The sequence below is a fragment of the Cetorhinus maximus genome, chromosome 3 (genome assembly GCF_964194155.1).
Source record: "Cetorhinus maximus chromosome 3, sCetMax3.hap1.1, whole genome shotgun sequence".
Lineage (NCBI taxonomy): Eukaryota > Metazoa > Chordata > Chondrichthyes > Lamniformes > Cetorhinidae > Cetorhinus > Cetorhinus maximus.
The window spans coordinates 92,757,698-92,773,846 of NC_135881.1; the positions used below are offsets into that span (position 1 = coordinate 92,757,698).

A 16,149-nucleotide genomic window follows, 5' to 3' on the forward strand; every position below is an offset into this window, starting at 1 on the left:
AGGGAAGTGCAATCCCACCTAGCTGCACAACAGCGGAGTGGTGTTGGAGGGCATTGTAATCAATATTGTCAAAGGCTGAGGACAAAACAAAAAGAACAATGAGAAATAGTTTATTTCTGTTAATCACATAGGTTGTCATTTGTAACTTTGATCATAGCTGTTTCATTACTGTGGCAGGGGAAGGAAACTTGATTGGATGAATTCAAACAGTTATGGGAAGGATGGACACAGATTTGAGAGAGAACACATTCAAAGGCTTGAGAAAAGGAAGGTTGAAGATGGGGCAGTAGTTTGGCAGGACAGGCAAAGGTTTTTTTTTTTAGGAGGGGTGAGTACCTGACGAGAGAGTAATGTTAACCATGTCAACTACCGTGAAAGCCAGGAATGGAAGTTGGATGGTCAGTCTAACAAGAATAGGGTTAATAGAGCAGGAGGTAGGTCACATGGACAAGATGAGGTTGGAAAATACATACGGAGAGATAGTAAAGAAAGTAGAGAAAGATACAGGTGCAGGGCTAGGCAAAAGGGGAGATTTAGCGGATTTTAGCTCGGTAGGCTTGGGTAAAGGAAGAAGTTGGCAGAGGCAGTTGATTGGATGGTCTCAATCTCAGCAACAAAGAAATCTGTGAGCTCTTTACACTTATTGCTGGAGGTGAAGTTGAAGGAGACAGAGATGAGGATTTTAAGAAGATGGTTTGCAGACAAAAAAAAGAAGTTGGGTGTGGGTGGGGGGTGTTATCTTTGCATTCCGGAATGATCCTGGAACAATGAGCAATTTTTGCAGGACCCAATGATGCTTTGTGTGGTCCAGTCAGAATTGGCAATAAATGACTAACCCAGTAGTTCATCATATCCATTTTAGTCTACACCCATTGGGCCTAAGGGAGCAAAGATCAGATACTTGGAGGAATATCCAACATGAAAGAGAATAATGGTTTTAATGGGGATGAGCGCAATGGTAGAGGTGAGGATTTGGATGTGCAGATCAATAGTAAATTAAGTTAAATAACTTGCTCAAATATTCAAAATCTGTTAACATTTCAAAGACTTAGATCACAACAGTGACCGCACTTCAAAAAGTACTTCACTGGTTGCAAAGCGCTTTGAGCCAGTTTGAGGTCAGGAAGGGCCGAATATAAATGCAATTATGTTTTCTTTCTTTCGATCACACTTCCCTTTGAATGCCTTTCCTCCAAAATTTTTGAAATTATCTATTAGCTGTTTATACACATTTGTGTGCATTTCCAATAAAAATTAGGTCTACATATGTAATGGCAACTGTTTATGTAACTTGTGCTGTAATCACGCTACCCCACAAGCACTGGCACTGAAGTACCTCAGCTTTGCATCTCCCAGTCTGTACTGCAGAGAAATTTCAAAGGAACAGAGGAACAGGAGTAGGTCATTCAGCGACTCCAGCTTGTTTCACCTGTACCTCAATTCCATTTCTGAACCTTCGATACATCTCCCTTGATATTATTACCTAATAAAAATCTATTTTTACCTAATAAAAAAGTCTATTTTGAAAATTTCAATTGACTGCACATATCCACTACCTTTTGGGCACAGAGTTCCAGATTCCCACTATCTCATGTGGAAAAAGTGCTTCCACATTTCAATCCTAAAATTAAGATTATGCCCCCATTTGCTCTGGATTCTCTCATCAGAGGAAATGGTTTCTCTATACAGAGAATGTCAAATCCTTTTGTCACTTAAAAGGACAAAGGCAGCACAATGCAAGTTCCTCTCCAAGCCACACACCATCCCAACTTGGAACTACGTTACGATTCTTTGACTGACACTGGGTCAATAACCTAAAACTTCCTTCCCAATAAGACTGTGGTGCACCCACACCACATGGATTACAGCAGTTCAAGAAAGTGGCTCAACACCACCTTCACAAAGGAAATTAGGGATGAGCAACAAATGCTGGCCTTGCCAGTGACACTCAAATCCCATGAATGAATCATTTTTTTTTAAATCCCAATTCATTTACCACTCAAACTCCAAAACTCATACATACAAACATATGAAATAGGAGTAGGCCATTCAGCCCTTCGAGCCTGCTCCGCCATTCAATAAGATCACGACTGATCTGATTGTAACTTCAACTCCACATTCTGCCTACCCCCAATAACCTTTCACCGCCTTGCTTACCAAGAATCTATCTACATCTGCCTTAAAAATATTCAAAGGCTCTGATTCCATTGCCTTTTGAGGAAGAGTGTTCCAAAAACTCTCAACCCTCAGAAAAAAATTCTGATCTGTCTTCAATGAACAACTGCTTATTTTTAAATAGTGACCCCCTAGTTCTAGATTCTCCCACAAGAGGAAACATCCTCTCCACATCCACCCTGTGAAGACCCCTCAGGATCTTAAAGGTTTCAATCAAGTTGCCTCTTACTCTTCTAAACTTCAGTGGATTCAAACCTAACCCATCCAACCTTTCCACACAAGACAGCCCGCCCATTCCAGGTATTAGTCTAGCAAACCTTCTTTGAACTGTTTCTAACGCATTTACATCTTTTCTTACAAGTCAATTTTATACAATCTGTCCTCATAATTTAACCCTTTTGAGTTCTGATATCATTCCAGTGAATCTGAGTTGTACCCCCTAGACTTCTTCTGAGGTTCAGTTCCCAAAATTCTAGATGGGGTCTCTTCACATGTATATACGCCTTCATAACTTACTCCTCCCCTTCATACACCTTTCTGTGCCTCCTAGCAGTGTTATCTGACAAAGAGATAAGGAAGTTTGCAAAGTCATTACCATATATGGTGAAAAGCTGAGGCCCCAGTACAGATCCTGGAGAAATACCAACTGTCATATCCCACTACAGAACGTTCCATTTATTCCTACTTCGTCTACCACCTCTCAACCAATTACCGATCCATGCCACAAGGCTACCTGCAATTATGATGCAGCTAACTCCTTCACTGCTCTACAAACTGTCCTAAGTTTTGCTGCTTGATTACAAATAGCAAATCAGTGTATTATACAAATATAAGCACAGAATATTTGACATTAAGTACATCTGTATGCCCTGATCCAATTCCTCTTCCCTCCAGCCTTACTTTTCCTGAAGATCATACTTGGTCTTCACTCTTCCATGTACAATTCAAGGAGGCATAACTACTGTTTGTGTACATATTATGTATATCCATACTGTTCATGAGCACTTTAATTTAAAAAGCACCTTATGTCAGCTCAGCAGATTAGTTTACATAGCTATCTTAGCTGGCTAGAGAGGAAACCATCTCTTACTTTTTGATTCAATAACAACTTTTATTTATGAAGTGCTTTTTAGCATCACTCAACACCCAAGTCACTTCACAGGATCATTAGAAAACAAAATATGACACCGAACCATGTGCGATATTAGGTCAGATGACCAAAAGCTTTGTCAAAGAGATAACCAAACAAAAAATAAAAAATACCTGGAAAAACTCAGCAGGTCTGGCAGCATTGGCGGAGAAGAGTACAGTTGACGTTTCGAGTCCTCGTGACCCTTCAACAGAACTAAGTAAAAATAGGAGAGGGGTGAGGGTTTAGCGGGGGGGTGGTTGTTGGGACAAGCAAGCAGTGATAGAAGGAGATAACCAAAAGATGTCATAGACAAAGGAACAAAGAGGTGTTGAAGGTGGTGATATTATCTAAAAGAATGTGCTAATTAAGAATGGATAGCAGGACAAGCAAGGTAGCTCTAGTGGGGGTGGGGTGAAATAAGACTAAAAGGTATAAATGATCGGTGGAATACATTAAAAATAACGGAAATAGGTGGGAAAAGAAAAATCTATATAAATTATTGGAAAAAACAAGGAGAAGGGGGAAGAAACGGAAAGGGGGTGGGGATGGAGGAGGGAGTTTAAGATCTAAAATTGTTGAACTCAATATTCAGTCCGGAAGGCTGTAAAGTGCCACCAATATCCATTACAAGCCTACCGACTCCCACAGCTACCTCGACTACAGCTCCTCACACCCCGCTTCCTGTAAGGACTCCATCCTATTCTCTCAGATAGGGTGAAGGGAAGATGTGTTTGGTGGTGGCATCATGCTGGAGTTGGCGGAAATGGCGGAGGATGATCCTTTGAATGTGGAGGCTGGTGGGGTGATAAGTGAGGACAGGGGGCACCCTATCATGTTTCTGGGAGGGAGGAGAAGGCATGAGGGCGGATGCGCGGGAGATGGGCTGGACACGGTTGAGGGCCCTGTCAACTACAGTGGGTGGAAAACCTCGGTTAAGGAAGAAGGAGGACATGTCAGAGGAACTGTTTTTGAAGGTAGCATCATCAGAACAGATGCGACGGAGGCAAAGGAACTGAGAGAATAGGATGGAGTCCTTACAGGAAGCGGGGTGTGAGGAGCTGTAGTCGAGGTAGCTGTGGGAGTCGGTAGGCTTGTAATGGATATTGGTGGCATTTTACAGCCTTCCGGACTGAATATTGAGTTCAACAATTTTAGATCTTAAACTCCCTCCTCCATCCCCACCCACTTTCTGTTTCTTCCCCCTTCTCCTTGTTTTTTCCAATAATTTATATAGATTTTTCTTTTCCCACCTATTTCCGTTATTTTTAATGTATTCCACCGATCATTTATACCTTTTAGTCTTATTTCACCCCACCCCCACTAGAGCTACCTTGCTTGTCCTGCTATCCATTCTTAATTAGCACATTCTTTTAGATAATATCACCACCTTCAACACCTCTTTGTTCCTTTGTCTATGACATCTTTTGGTTATCTCCTTCTATCACTGCTTGCTTGTCCCAACAACCACCACCCCCCCCCCCCACCCTCCCCCTAAACCAGCTTATATTTCACCCCTCTCCTATTTTTACTTAGCTCTGTTGAAGGGTCACGAGGACTCGAAACGTCAACTGTACTCTTCTCCGCCAATGCTGCCAGACCTGCTGAGTTTTTCCAGGTATTTTTTATTTTTTGTTTTGGATTTCCAGCATCCGCAGTTTTTTTGTTTTTATCTCTTTGTCAAAGAGATAGGTGTCTTGTAAGAGGAAAGCAAAGAGGAGGAGGCATTTTTTTTCTTTATTCTTTCACAGGATGTGGGCGTTGCTGGCAAGGCCAGCATTTGTTGCCCATCCCGAATTGCCCTTGAACTGAGTGGCTTGCAAGGCCATTTCAGAGGGCAGTTAAGATTCAACCACATTGTTGTAGGTCTGCAGTCACAGGTAGGCCAGATCAGCGAAAAACAGCAGATTTCCTTCCCTAAAAGGACATTAGTGAACCAGATGGGTTGTTATGACAATCAATGATACTGTAAAGGAGAAAGCATTTATTTCCTAATATTACCGTGGGATACTTTACAGCAGGCTTGTGCGGGACTGTGGTGCGTGTGCGTGTCTATGTGTGTGTCTAATTTAATTAAACTAAAGACGGTCAGACTGCAAGGTTTCAATCATCAAACGGGATAAGTGTAAAACAAGCATTTTGAAATGGAGATGGATAAGCTAAGATGAGGTCTCAGTAGATACAGTGTGTATTGAATTTGCATTTGTAGATAAATTGAGAGGTTGTTTGATTTTCAAAGGGACAGAAGATGTTTTACCACTGGCAAGATAAATAAGGCAAAAGTTTATTTTGCCCGAAAGTGCCGGTCATAATGACAACATGAAAGATTTTTATATTCTGAGAAAAGTAACTTCCAAAGAAAGGGTGAAACAATGGGATTTACAGATCAAAAGGGGGAAAATATATTTAAAGAAAGACAGAAAGCTGTATGGGGGGTAGCCCTGGAAGATTTCGAGAAGTGGACTGTGTAAAATAGGCCTGTGCAAAAGCAGCCTCTAGCCACCCCAGAGAAGTGTTTGCTTGTTCCAGAGAGCAAGGTTTTGTTAAAAGCTTTGGAATTCCATTGTCAAGTGAGGAGAGAGAAGCTGTGAAATACCTCCCTTATAGCAACAATGGGTGCTTGTAGTATTATTGCTGGATGCTTTATAGATTAATAAATTTATTTGGGCTGTTGCCTCAAAGGGGTGTGTAATTGATAGTCTAGTTAAGTAAAAATCCTTTGGGAAATGTTGTAAGACTAAGTTTAACTGTATAAAAGTGTAATCTTGTGCGTTTAACTTACTTTCTTTTGTTAATAAATGTTCTCATTTAATCTTTAAAATCTCCAAGGGTGGTAGTGGACTCTTTACTTCTAACTTCAGTATACATACCTACTCGTAATAAATACAAATTGCAAAATCGTTGTGATAGCTTAACCAAGTTTCCTTTTGGGATTTGGTCAGTCTGGCAATTACCATCTGCCATATCATTACAATAGTTTCATGGTCACCATTACTGAGATTAGCTTCAAACTTCCAGATTTAACTGAATTCAAATTCCACCAACTGCCTTGGTGGGATTTGAACCCATGTCCCCACAGCATTAAGATAAAAGCAAAATACTGCGGATGCTGGAAATCTAGAACAAAAACAAAAATACCTAGAAAAAATCAGCAGGTCTGACAGCATCTGCGGAGAAGGATACAGTTGACGTTTCGAGTCCGTATGACCCTTCATCAGAACTAAGACATATAGAAATGAGATGAAATATATGCTGGTAGAAGGGGGTGGGACAGGAGGGCTCGATAGAGGGCCAGAGATAGGTGGAGGCCAAGAAGAGACTGCCAATGATGTCATAGGCAGAAGGACAAAGGGATGTTGATGGTGGTGATATTATCTAAAAGATGTGCTAATGGGGACATTAAGGGAAGCAAGTTAGTGGCAGATGGCCCTAGTGCGGGTGGGGTGGGGGGAAGGGATCTAAATGGGCTAAAAGGTGGAGATGAAACAATAGATTGAAATAAATTTAAAAATAGGAGGAAAAAGAAAAAAATATAGTGTTTAAAAAAAATTTATAAATTATTGGAAAAAGGAGGATCGGAAAGGGGGTGGGGATGGAGGAGAGAGTTCATGATCTGAAATTGTTGAGCTCAATATTAAGTCCGGAAGGCTGCAAAGTGTCTACTGCATTCACTGCTCCCAATGCGGTCTCCTCTACATTGGAGAGACCAAACGCAGATTGGGTGACCGCTTTGCGGAACACCTTCGGTCTGTCCGCAAGCACGACCCAGACCTCCCTGTTGCTTGCCATTTCAACACACCACCCTGCTCTCACGCCCACATGTCTGTCCTTGGCCTGCCGCAACGTTCCAGTGAAGCTCAACGCAAACTGGAGGAACAGCACCTCATCTTCCAAATAGGGACTTTGCAGCCTTCCGGACTTAATATTGAGTTCAACAATTTCAGATCATGAACTCTCTCCTCCATCCCCACCCTGTTTCCGATCCCCCTTTTTCCAATAATTTATAATTTTTTTTTTTTAAACACTATATTTTTTTCTTTTCCCTCCTATTTTTAAATTTATTTCGATCTATTGTTTCATCTCCACCTTTTAGCCCATTTAGATCCCTTCCCCCCACCCCACCCACACTAGGGCCATCTGCCACTAACTTGCTTCCCTTAATGTCCCCATTAGCACATCTTTTAGATAATATCACCACCATCAACATCCCTTTGTCCTTTTGTCTATAACATCGTTGGCAGTCTCTTCTTGGCCTCCACCTATCACTGGCCCTCTATCGAGCTCTCCTGTCCCACCCCCTTCTACCAGCATATATTTCATCTCATTTCTATATGTCTTAGTTCTGATGAAGGGTCATACGGACTCGAAACGTCAACTGTATCCCTCTCCACAGATGCTGTCAGACCTGCTGAGTTTTTCCAGGTATTTTTGTTTTTGTTCCCCAGAGCATTAGCCTGGGTCTCTGGATTACTAGTCCAGTAATATTACCACTACACCACATCTCCCCTTTTGTAGGAGAAAATTCCAGAGCTTATGACGTAGGCAATTGATGGTATGGCCACCAATGGTGGAGCAATTAAAATTGAGGGTGCTCAAGAGGCCAGAATTAGATGAGCATAGCTATCTCGGGAGGTTGTGGGTATGGAGAAGGTTACAGGAGACAGGGAGGGACATGGTCATGGAGAGATTTGAAAGCAAGCATGAGAATTTTAAAATCAAGATGTTGCTTGACCAAGAGACAATGTAAGTCAATGAGCACAGGGGAACAGGTGAATGGGCACTAGCAGCCCACTGGATGACCTCAAGTTTATGGTGGGTGGGATGTCGGAGGTTAGCTGGGAGTGCATTGGAATAGTCATGTTTAGAGGTAACAGGGAGTGCATTGGCATAGTCACGTTTCGAGGTAACAAAGGCATGGACAAGGGTTTCAGCAGCAGATGGACTGAGGTTGGATTTGGAGGGGCGGTGGTTGCAGGGAGGGAGGGAAGTTACAGAGGTCTTAGCAATGGCACACATATGTGAGCAAAAGCTCATCTTGGGGTCAAATATGACAGCAAGGTTGCAACTGTCCGTTTAATCGCAGATTTTTGCAATGGAGAGATCTGGAGTCATTAGCTAGGGAGCAGACTTCAGAACAGGGACTGAAAAAAATGGCTTCTGTCTTTCCAGTGGAGAAAATTTCTGTTCGGCCAGTACTGATATCAAAAAGCAGTAAAGCTATGGAGACCAATAGTTTTAATGAGACTACCAGGCCACCAGTGTCTACCCTATCCAATAGATGGCAAAATTTCATGTCACACTCTTGCCAATGTTAACTATAGGGGAATGGGCAAGATGTAGCTGAACAGTTATTCTTCTGCAATATTGTGACTTGAGCAGCATTGCAAGCTATTAGCTCTTAAGCTAGATTTTCTTTTTAAATGTTTGGTAGTAAGTTACATGAAAGCACATAGCTTTTAGCAGCTCCAACAGTTCTGGAATATCAGCCTAGATTATGCGCTCAAGTTTTTGGGGTAGGACCCACCACTTTCTGAGACAAGAGTGCCACCCATTGAGTCACAAAAGGATAAGCACAGTTTGACATAGTCAATGAGGAGTCTACCACAAGCAAAACAGCTAACAAGTTTGATGTAATAACATTTGCTCATGATTGTTGAAAGTGCAGAAGACTTTGACAAACAGTGCTTAGTTGGTGAGGCTGTCCATGCCACAAAAACTTAGTCAATGTTTTTCTTACTTAACCTTTTGAGAGTCGTGCAAATTAAACTTAGAAGAATCATTCCATGCAAGACAATCCTGCCCAGTGTGGGTTCAAACGCAAGTTATGAGTTCAGGAAATGTCATGTTCTCTTTTTTTTCACTTGAGCACAAGCATTCAAAAATAAAAGTAGTAAGCCTGAAAGTTAGCTACAAATTTTGAAATACTATTTTATGCAATCCCCTTTTTTGATCATTCATACTTAGGTACTCCACTAATGCCTGTCAAACCCACATGGTCTCCGTTCTTTCTAGGCCTGTTTTTAGGTAATTGCTGCAAACAGTAAAGCTTTAGCAAGTGACAAAAATGAACACTTGATTTAGAGGATAATGATGGCAAATAAGATACTGAACATAGACCAGGCAATTAACACATGCTCTGTGCCAATTTAGCCATTGTCAGCCAAGGGAATGTTTGGGGCAGGCCAAGTGACCTGGCACTCGTAGGCAAGAGGCAAGGAGGATATAGCAGTCAGCGTTTCTAGTTTTATTCACTGACTCCTTCTGGAAGTGCTCTCACACAAATATAAATTGAAAACAGGATCTGTATGTCCAACGCACTCAGTTATGGATGCCTTAGCATCCATAACAAATTGGCACTTGAGGATCAGCAAATAAGGATTTACCTTATGATCTTGAACCAAACCCCCACATTTTTTGTACAACCCAATCAGGGACAAATAACTTTTTGTTTAAGGTGGACAAAGTGAATAAAACCACAAGATTCCACGGTTTTTGAATGAAAAAATAAACTTTACTATACAAAGTCAGGAAAGTAAAACAATTTACAATATCTATCTTATACTCTAACATTCAACCCGAATCAACCCGAGGCACATGTGAATTAACAGGCAAACTGTGGTCAAACACACCACACTGCACAATCAATGGCAGATGTGACCAAGACAGATCCCACAGATTTCTCAGCAAACAACCCAGAGTGAGTATCCACTGAGATTTAGACAATCTTGTTAAAACTCTGTCTCCTTCGCGGGGGATTCCAAACTTTCCACTTTCGAAGATCAGGTCTCTGAATTCTCTCAAAACCACTCTGACTTGGACTGCCTCAACAACTGTTCATTTCCCAGGGTTTCAATTTCATCTCCCAAAACTATGTCCCCCCTGGATTCCCAAGACTACACTCTAGCACCAACTCACAGGCACAACTTCAGCTCTACAGGCATGACAAGCAGAACACCACTGCTCCAAAGGGTTACCTTTGCCCACAGCACAGAATCACCAATCCTTCTCTGCCTTTTGGCTCACCAGAGCTTCTCCCAAGCCCTCACTACCAACCCAGCTCCTCAGAGCTAACAGAGTACTTTAGCTGCATGGAGTTTCTTCTCCTGCTCCTGACTCTCTCTTTGACTAAAACTGACTGACCCTGAACTGTTCTTCAATAACAATTGAACTTCTGGGTAGCCTAGCAAAACATTCTAAGAGGGTCTTCTCCCCACCACCCCCTTATTACTAGGCAGGATTAAATGTAACAAGCAGAACATCCTGCAAACAGCAAACAACCCAGAGTCAGTATCCACTGAGATTTAGACAATCTTTATTGGAACATCCTGTGCCCTGAATGTACAGGTGCTAACTTATAAAGTACATAGGGACAAAAATAATTGATTTCCTGACAACCTTCAAGGAGAGAGAAAATTAAAAGAGAAAATTGCATTGTACTTAACTTCACCGTCAAATATCACAGACTGAGGATAGCACATGTACCTTTATGTTAAGTTTGCGGTGATTTGTTGGCAGTGATGCATCACACTTCAGTTGTTCTGGAACATAGATGGCACGAGTTTTGAAGCTGGTGTTGGTTGCATTGTCTGCTTTTGGTTTCCTTTTGCCAACTTTTAGCTTCACTTTTTGAAAGTCATCTTGACGCTTTCTCTTCTTAGTCATCTTGGTTTACCCTGTAGCAAAGAACACGGATTCTTAACTTCTCACAAGAAATGGTGAGCCTCAGATATGGAAAATGGCTCAGATTTTCCCCTAGCTTTACTCAGCAAGAGTCACCTTGGAACACTTGCACATCTCCAAGTGGCCGGCTTTAAGAGGCCGGACCAGAACTGATCGATCTATATGATTTCAAGTAGACAAGATTGAGAGAATTCAGTACGGAAATGCAAAAAGCTAAAAAAAAAATCAAATTGGCACTGATCAGATGGAGGGTGAAACCAAAAGGACCACTGCTGAACCGGATTATCGCTATCCTGAATCACAGTCAGGGACCAATGACAGAATTTACATTCAAGATAGGATTCTTTTGAGACAAATTATAACATGCTCTTGCCTACTTGAACTCCCTCCCTCCCCATTCACAAAATGCTTTAGGACTCGACCATAATTTCTTGTGGTTGTGTATATACCTACATGGCAGGGAACAGAGTGCTGTTTGCAGTTTGATGTTCCATTTGCATTAGATTGGTGTTGTTTACAACATGACTGATTGGCACTGGAATATTTTAATTGATTCGGTCAATCTATACTTGTTCTGTTGCCACAAATAAAATGTCCTGGTGGAGGTTTCCCCATCATGTTCAACAAACAAGCATTAAATTTTTTTAAATCTTACTTTAACCATTCTTATCTCAAAGTTAACTTTTAGGTTGCAGACACAAATGCATGAACATTTAAAATTAGTTATGGCTTCAGATTCTTGATCATTCATTACTGATTTGTCATGTATATATTGCTGCTTCCTCGGTGAGACAATTCTTCAGGGAACACAAATGGGAGATGTGACTATCATAGCTTCATCTACACACTAAAATCAGACTATTTCCCATATTAGTAGATTAATTCAGAATGAAAGAAGGGCATTCATAGATCTGAGAATTGGTGAAAATGGGAGAGGAGTATTCAGAAACACAGTGGATGTTAAGGAGAAATTAGGTATGAGTAGACATAGGAGGTTAGAGTAGAGGGGTGGGGCTGGTGAAGGTGAAGACAAAAACAAAAAGAATAAAGCTAAAAGGGAAGTGACATATGCAGATCAAATTTCCACCAGAATTCTCTCAATCACCTGCATAATTTTAGAGAGAGATTGGAAGAAACCCCAAAGAAACAGCACAAAGTAAATTCAAGTTTCTCCCTGGAAAATATACTTGCTAGCCTAGAGTTGCAAGAGTCGAGGCTAGGTCTTAGCTGGGATGAGTTAGCCAGGGTGACAGTATAATTAACCTCAGTTAAGATGTGGAAATTGTTACGGTTCCCAATCCTGATGGTTATCCAAGAAATGCCACCAGAACTACATATATGAATATCAAGTGACAACAGGACTGGGCTGTAATATCACAAATTGCCAAACAGCCTGTCAATGCTCAACATGAACAGTCATCTGGAATGGTTATCGGAAGGCAGATGGTACCAAGAAACTGTGCCTCAGTGAGAAATCAACACCTTGATAAGAGGGTGACAGAAAAAGGAGGAAAATCCTCGTTTCATCCTGTCAGCTCTTTTCTGCACAAAGAGCTTATAAATAAAGATCAGTTTGTATAATTGGTGTGAAATAAACTACAATGCAAAGCTTTAATGGTGTAAAAGCACATGGTCTGTATGCTTAAAACTAAAATTCGATAATCATTTATTTGGGCAAATACAGAAGCCAATTTGCACACAGAAAAATCCTCAAACAAAGAATGAGATGAAGGGAATGAAATGAATGAGTTAACCTATATTGTATGGCATGCTCTACCTAGTAGCACAAGATCCTTTGTGTACACCTAAATAGGCAAATGAGCCCTTGATTTCTTCTGAAAGACAGCATCTAAAGTAACGTCAAGCTGACACTTCAGTGCACTATCAGCTTAGGTCTGTCCTCATCTGAGAATAAAACAAAAACCTACAATCCTGACTCTCATTTTCCAATTGTGTCATAAATTATTTTATCCAAGTTAGATGAGAAGTACAAGATCAATTTCTGTAAATCTGATCACTGTACTTTTGCCCAGATCATACATTCATTGTTTCCCAGAGTAAAGCCAATTGCTCATGCTCTTCACACTCTCTACAAATGAGTTAACAGATTTCAAGGATTTGGGGTGTTTATTCCTTGAATAATATTGTGCCCATCAAATGCAAACCTGCCTTTTTCAGTCAGGAGAAAACAGTCCCCGATTAGACTTCCATTTTCCATGACTATAATTGAAAATTACTGGACCAAACTCTTGACAAAACTGTATTTATATTTCTGGGTGTTTTGACACATTTTCATGCTTTACGCAGCTTTTTCCAGAATGAGAAGTTTGGGTTATGTTCAAGTCTTTGGTGAAAGAATAACTAGAAATAACGTATTTAAAGAAACACTGTTGCAATGAAGATACTAATTTTAACGCAAATGTTTTGCAGGACTCTGCTAGTTAACTACAAAAGTAGTGAAAGTACATAGACAGTATCTATCTCTAAAAATAGAGGCCAGCACTGTACAACAAGCTCAAAATCGCAACTACGTGAATCTGAGGAAACTAACCAGAGAATAACAAGATGCAAGAAAATTAATCATGTTTGCTGTACTTTCCCCACGTTCTCTCTGTTCTATACATGTGCCTGCCACAAACCCACATTCCATGAATACAAATCGTACATCAAACCAATTCAAAGAATAACTACGGTATTAGTTATTTAATTTTACTTTGAGCTACCAAATGTAACAAAATTTGTCAAAAAGAGGAACAAACTAGAAAGCAAAGATGAAATAATTTTGACAAGGAGCATTTAGTTTCCAGTAAAAATTGAAGAGATATAAAAAATGAATTTGTGGAGATCATGGAAAAAATCCCCAATGTCTCAGCAATACAAATGTGTGACTGGACAGACTTGGTATAAGGATATGGGGACAAATCAAACTAAATTGAGGAGCCAAATATATAATTAGTTTGCACTACCATACAGCGAGTGCCACACCGTGAGGGGAGGGTCAAACTTTGCAATGATGCTTCTTCCTCCATAGGCAAACTACCTTCCAAAGCTCACTAGTTGGGCTCACATGAAGAATGCGCTGTACCCCAGTATGAGTTGCAGTCTTACAAGAAGAAAAATGTAGTGAAAACTCAAAAACATATAATTATAGAAGAGAAAAATGCAACTTAAATTTGATCAAGGACATGAACAAACTGTATCCTAACAAATGTGTCATACTAAGAATAATCAGGTGTGAATCCCTGTATTATACTTAAAGCAGTCGTTTCATAACCCTGGCACCTCTTCATGCAATCACAGGAAATACACCTTTATCAACATCATAGTCCAGGGCCCCAAACACTCCTGAGACCACAACAATTTATGTGTACTTCCTCCAACCTACTGCAATATATTCAGTTCTGAAGAAAAGTCACACAGGCTCCAAACGTTAACTCGGTTTCTCTCTCCACAGATGCTGCCAGACCTGCTGACTTTTTCCAGCATTTTCTGTTTTTATTTCAGGTTTCCAGCATCTGCAGTGTTTTATTTTTATTTCAGTACACTGTATTAGCTGTTCATAATGTGAGTTCCCCTACATTGGGGAAAACAACACTTTGCTTCCTACGTCTCTTGCTAATACCACTTCGGCTACTTAACCATCTGGTTCTCCGTCCAAGCACTTCACAATTTTTTTCATGTGCGTTTTTTTCCCTACTTGCTGCTCCGTTCATCTTTAATACCTTTCGGTCCTGAGAAACAGTCGTGCACCTGAAATCTCGACTAACTTTTGTTTCTTCAAATTCTGCCTGGTATGAATATCTCCAGATTTTGTTTTCAGCTGTCCAGTACGTGCAGTATTTTAATTTCTGAAAAAATAACTTTTTAGCTCAGCAATGGCACAGTTAGCAACTGTATGGTACGGCATCCATTTATGAAGTTCCTGTTAGCACAGTAAAAATTTATGCAGTCACATGCTTATCCACATTGTCTATCTTAAGGATTTCAGTGTCAGCGTGGCGCATTGAAATAAAATTATACATGCATTTGAGGTTAGCATCAGTTTCAGTAAACCCTTTAGAAATCCCAATGTTTACTTTCTGCCCCAGACAAAAAAACACAATAATTTTACTGATCTGGAATCCGCAACTTTTATGCGAGTGGAGTATCTAGAACAAAAAAAAATGTACAATATTTTTAAAGTATCTCTGACTCTCAAAAATATGTCTGCGTGTATTGAACCGGATTCGCTCCGGTCTCAACTGATGAAAAGATCACTGATCTGAAACGTGAACTCATATTTCTCGCTGCACGGACCTGCTGGATAATTCCAGCGCTTTTTGCTCTGATTTCAGCACCAACAGGCCATTCATAGACAGGGAAACAACAATCCCCAAAATCAACAAGGGCCCAAACAGGCCGCGCAACCCAGGACACAAAGCCTGACCGGCTCAGCAACACCAGAGCGGGCCAAGTGGGAGAACCCTAATATTCCGGCCTCCGGCCCGCCCCCTATAGCACCCTCCCTCAAGGCCGCCCTTTTACCCGCTCCGCCGCCTTCTCGACGCTTCCTTCAACTGCCAGAAACACGCGGGGCCTTCCCGGGCTTCTCCTCTTCCCAACGCGCACTATAGCTGGCCGATTCGCTCCTGTCACTAACGGTGACGCCGTTTTATTTTGTTATAATTAATCTCATTGCCCCGTTTCCGGTCCACAGGCCGTTAACGATTTCAATAACTATTTCTTCAGAAAGCAGTTGTGAGGACAGCCCAGGGTCCTTCCACTAGGGTTTCTGGGAAATGTAGTTCTTGATCACGTGGGGAGCAAAAACAAAAGGCTGGAATGTTCATCAGGGCGGGCATCATTCATGGACAGACAGAATTAAACCTTTCAGGTTGATGACCCTTCATCAGAACTAGGAAAAGCTCAAAATGTAATAAAAATACCAAGTACTGGGACAATGAAGCCAGTGTGGTGCATCTGTGGGGACGTTTGGAGTCCAATATGACTCCTTCCAGTTCAGAAGAAGTCATATTGGACTCGAAACATTAACTGTTTTTCTCTCCACAAATACTGCCAGACCTGCTGTGATTTTCCAGCACTTGGAGGAGGAATAGGCCACTTGGCCCATCAAGCCTGCTCTGCCATTCAATAAGATCATGGCTGATCTGATTGTAACCTCTACT

The 16,149-nt window shown here is 41.1% G+C and overlaps 1 protein-coding gene across 7 annotated transcripts in view; it reads right to left on the bottom strand.

The window, feature by feature from the left end:
• tex10 (testis expressed 10) overlaps window positions 1–15,705 on the bottom strand; it is a 166,329-nt gene extending 150,624 nt beyond the window's left edge. For 2 of the 7 annotated variants that reach the window (XM_078538710.1, XM_078538711.1), the window contains exons 1-2: window positions 15,509–15,704; window positions 10,787–10,977 (exon numbers count right to left, since the gene is read on the bottom strand). In XM_078538710.1, the coding sequence (XP_078394836.1) occupies window positions 10,787–10,966 (180 nt within the window). In that variant the 5' untranslated portion in view covers window positions 10,967–10,977; window positions 15,509–15,704. Of the gene's footprint in view, window positions 1–10,786; window positions 10,978–11,080; window positions 11,143–14,365; window positions 14,833–15,176; window positions 15,444–15,508 lie in introns of those variants that run through there. The other 5 variants (XM_078538708.1, XR_013576180.1, XM_078538706.1 and 2 more) reach the window with 5 other exon arrangements.
• Between the last annotated feature and the right edge of the window lie 444 nt (window positions 15,706–16,149).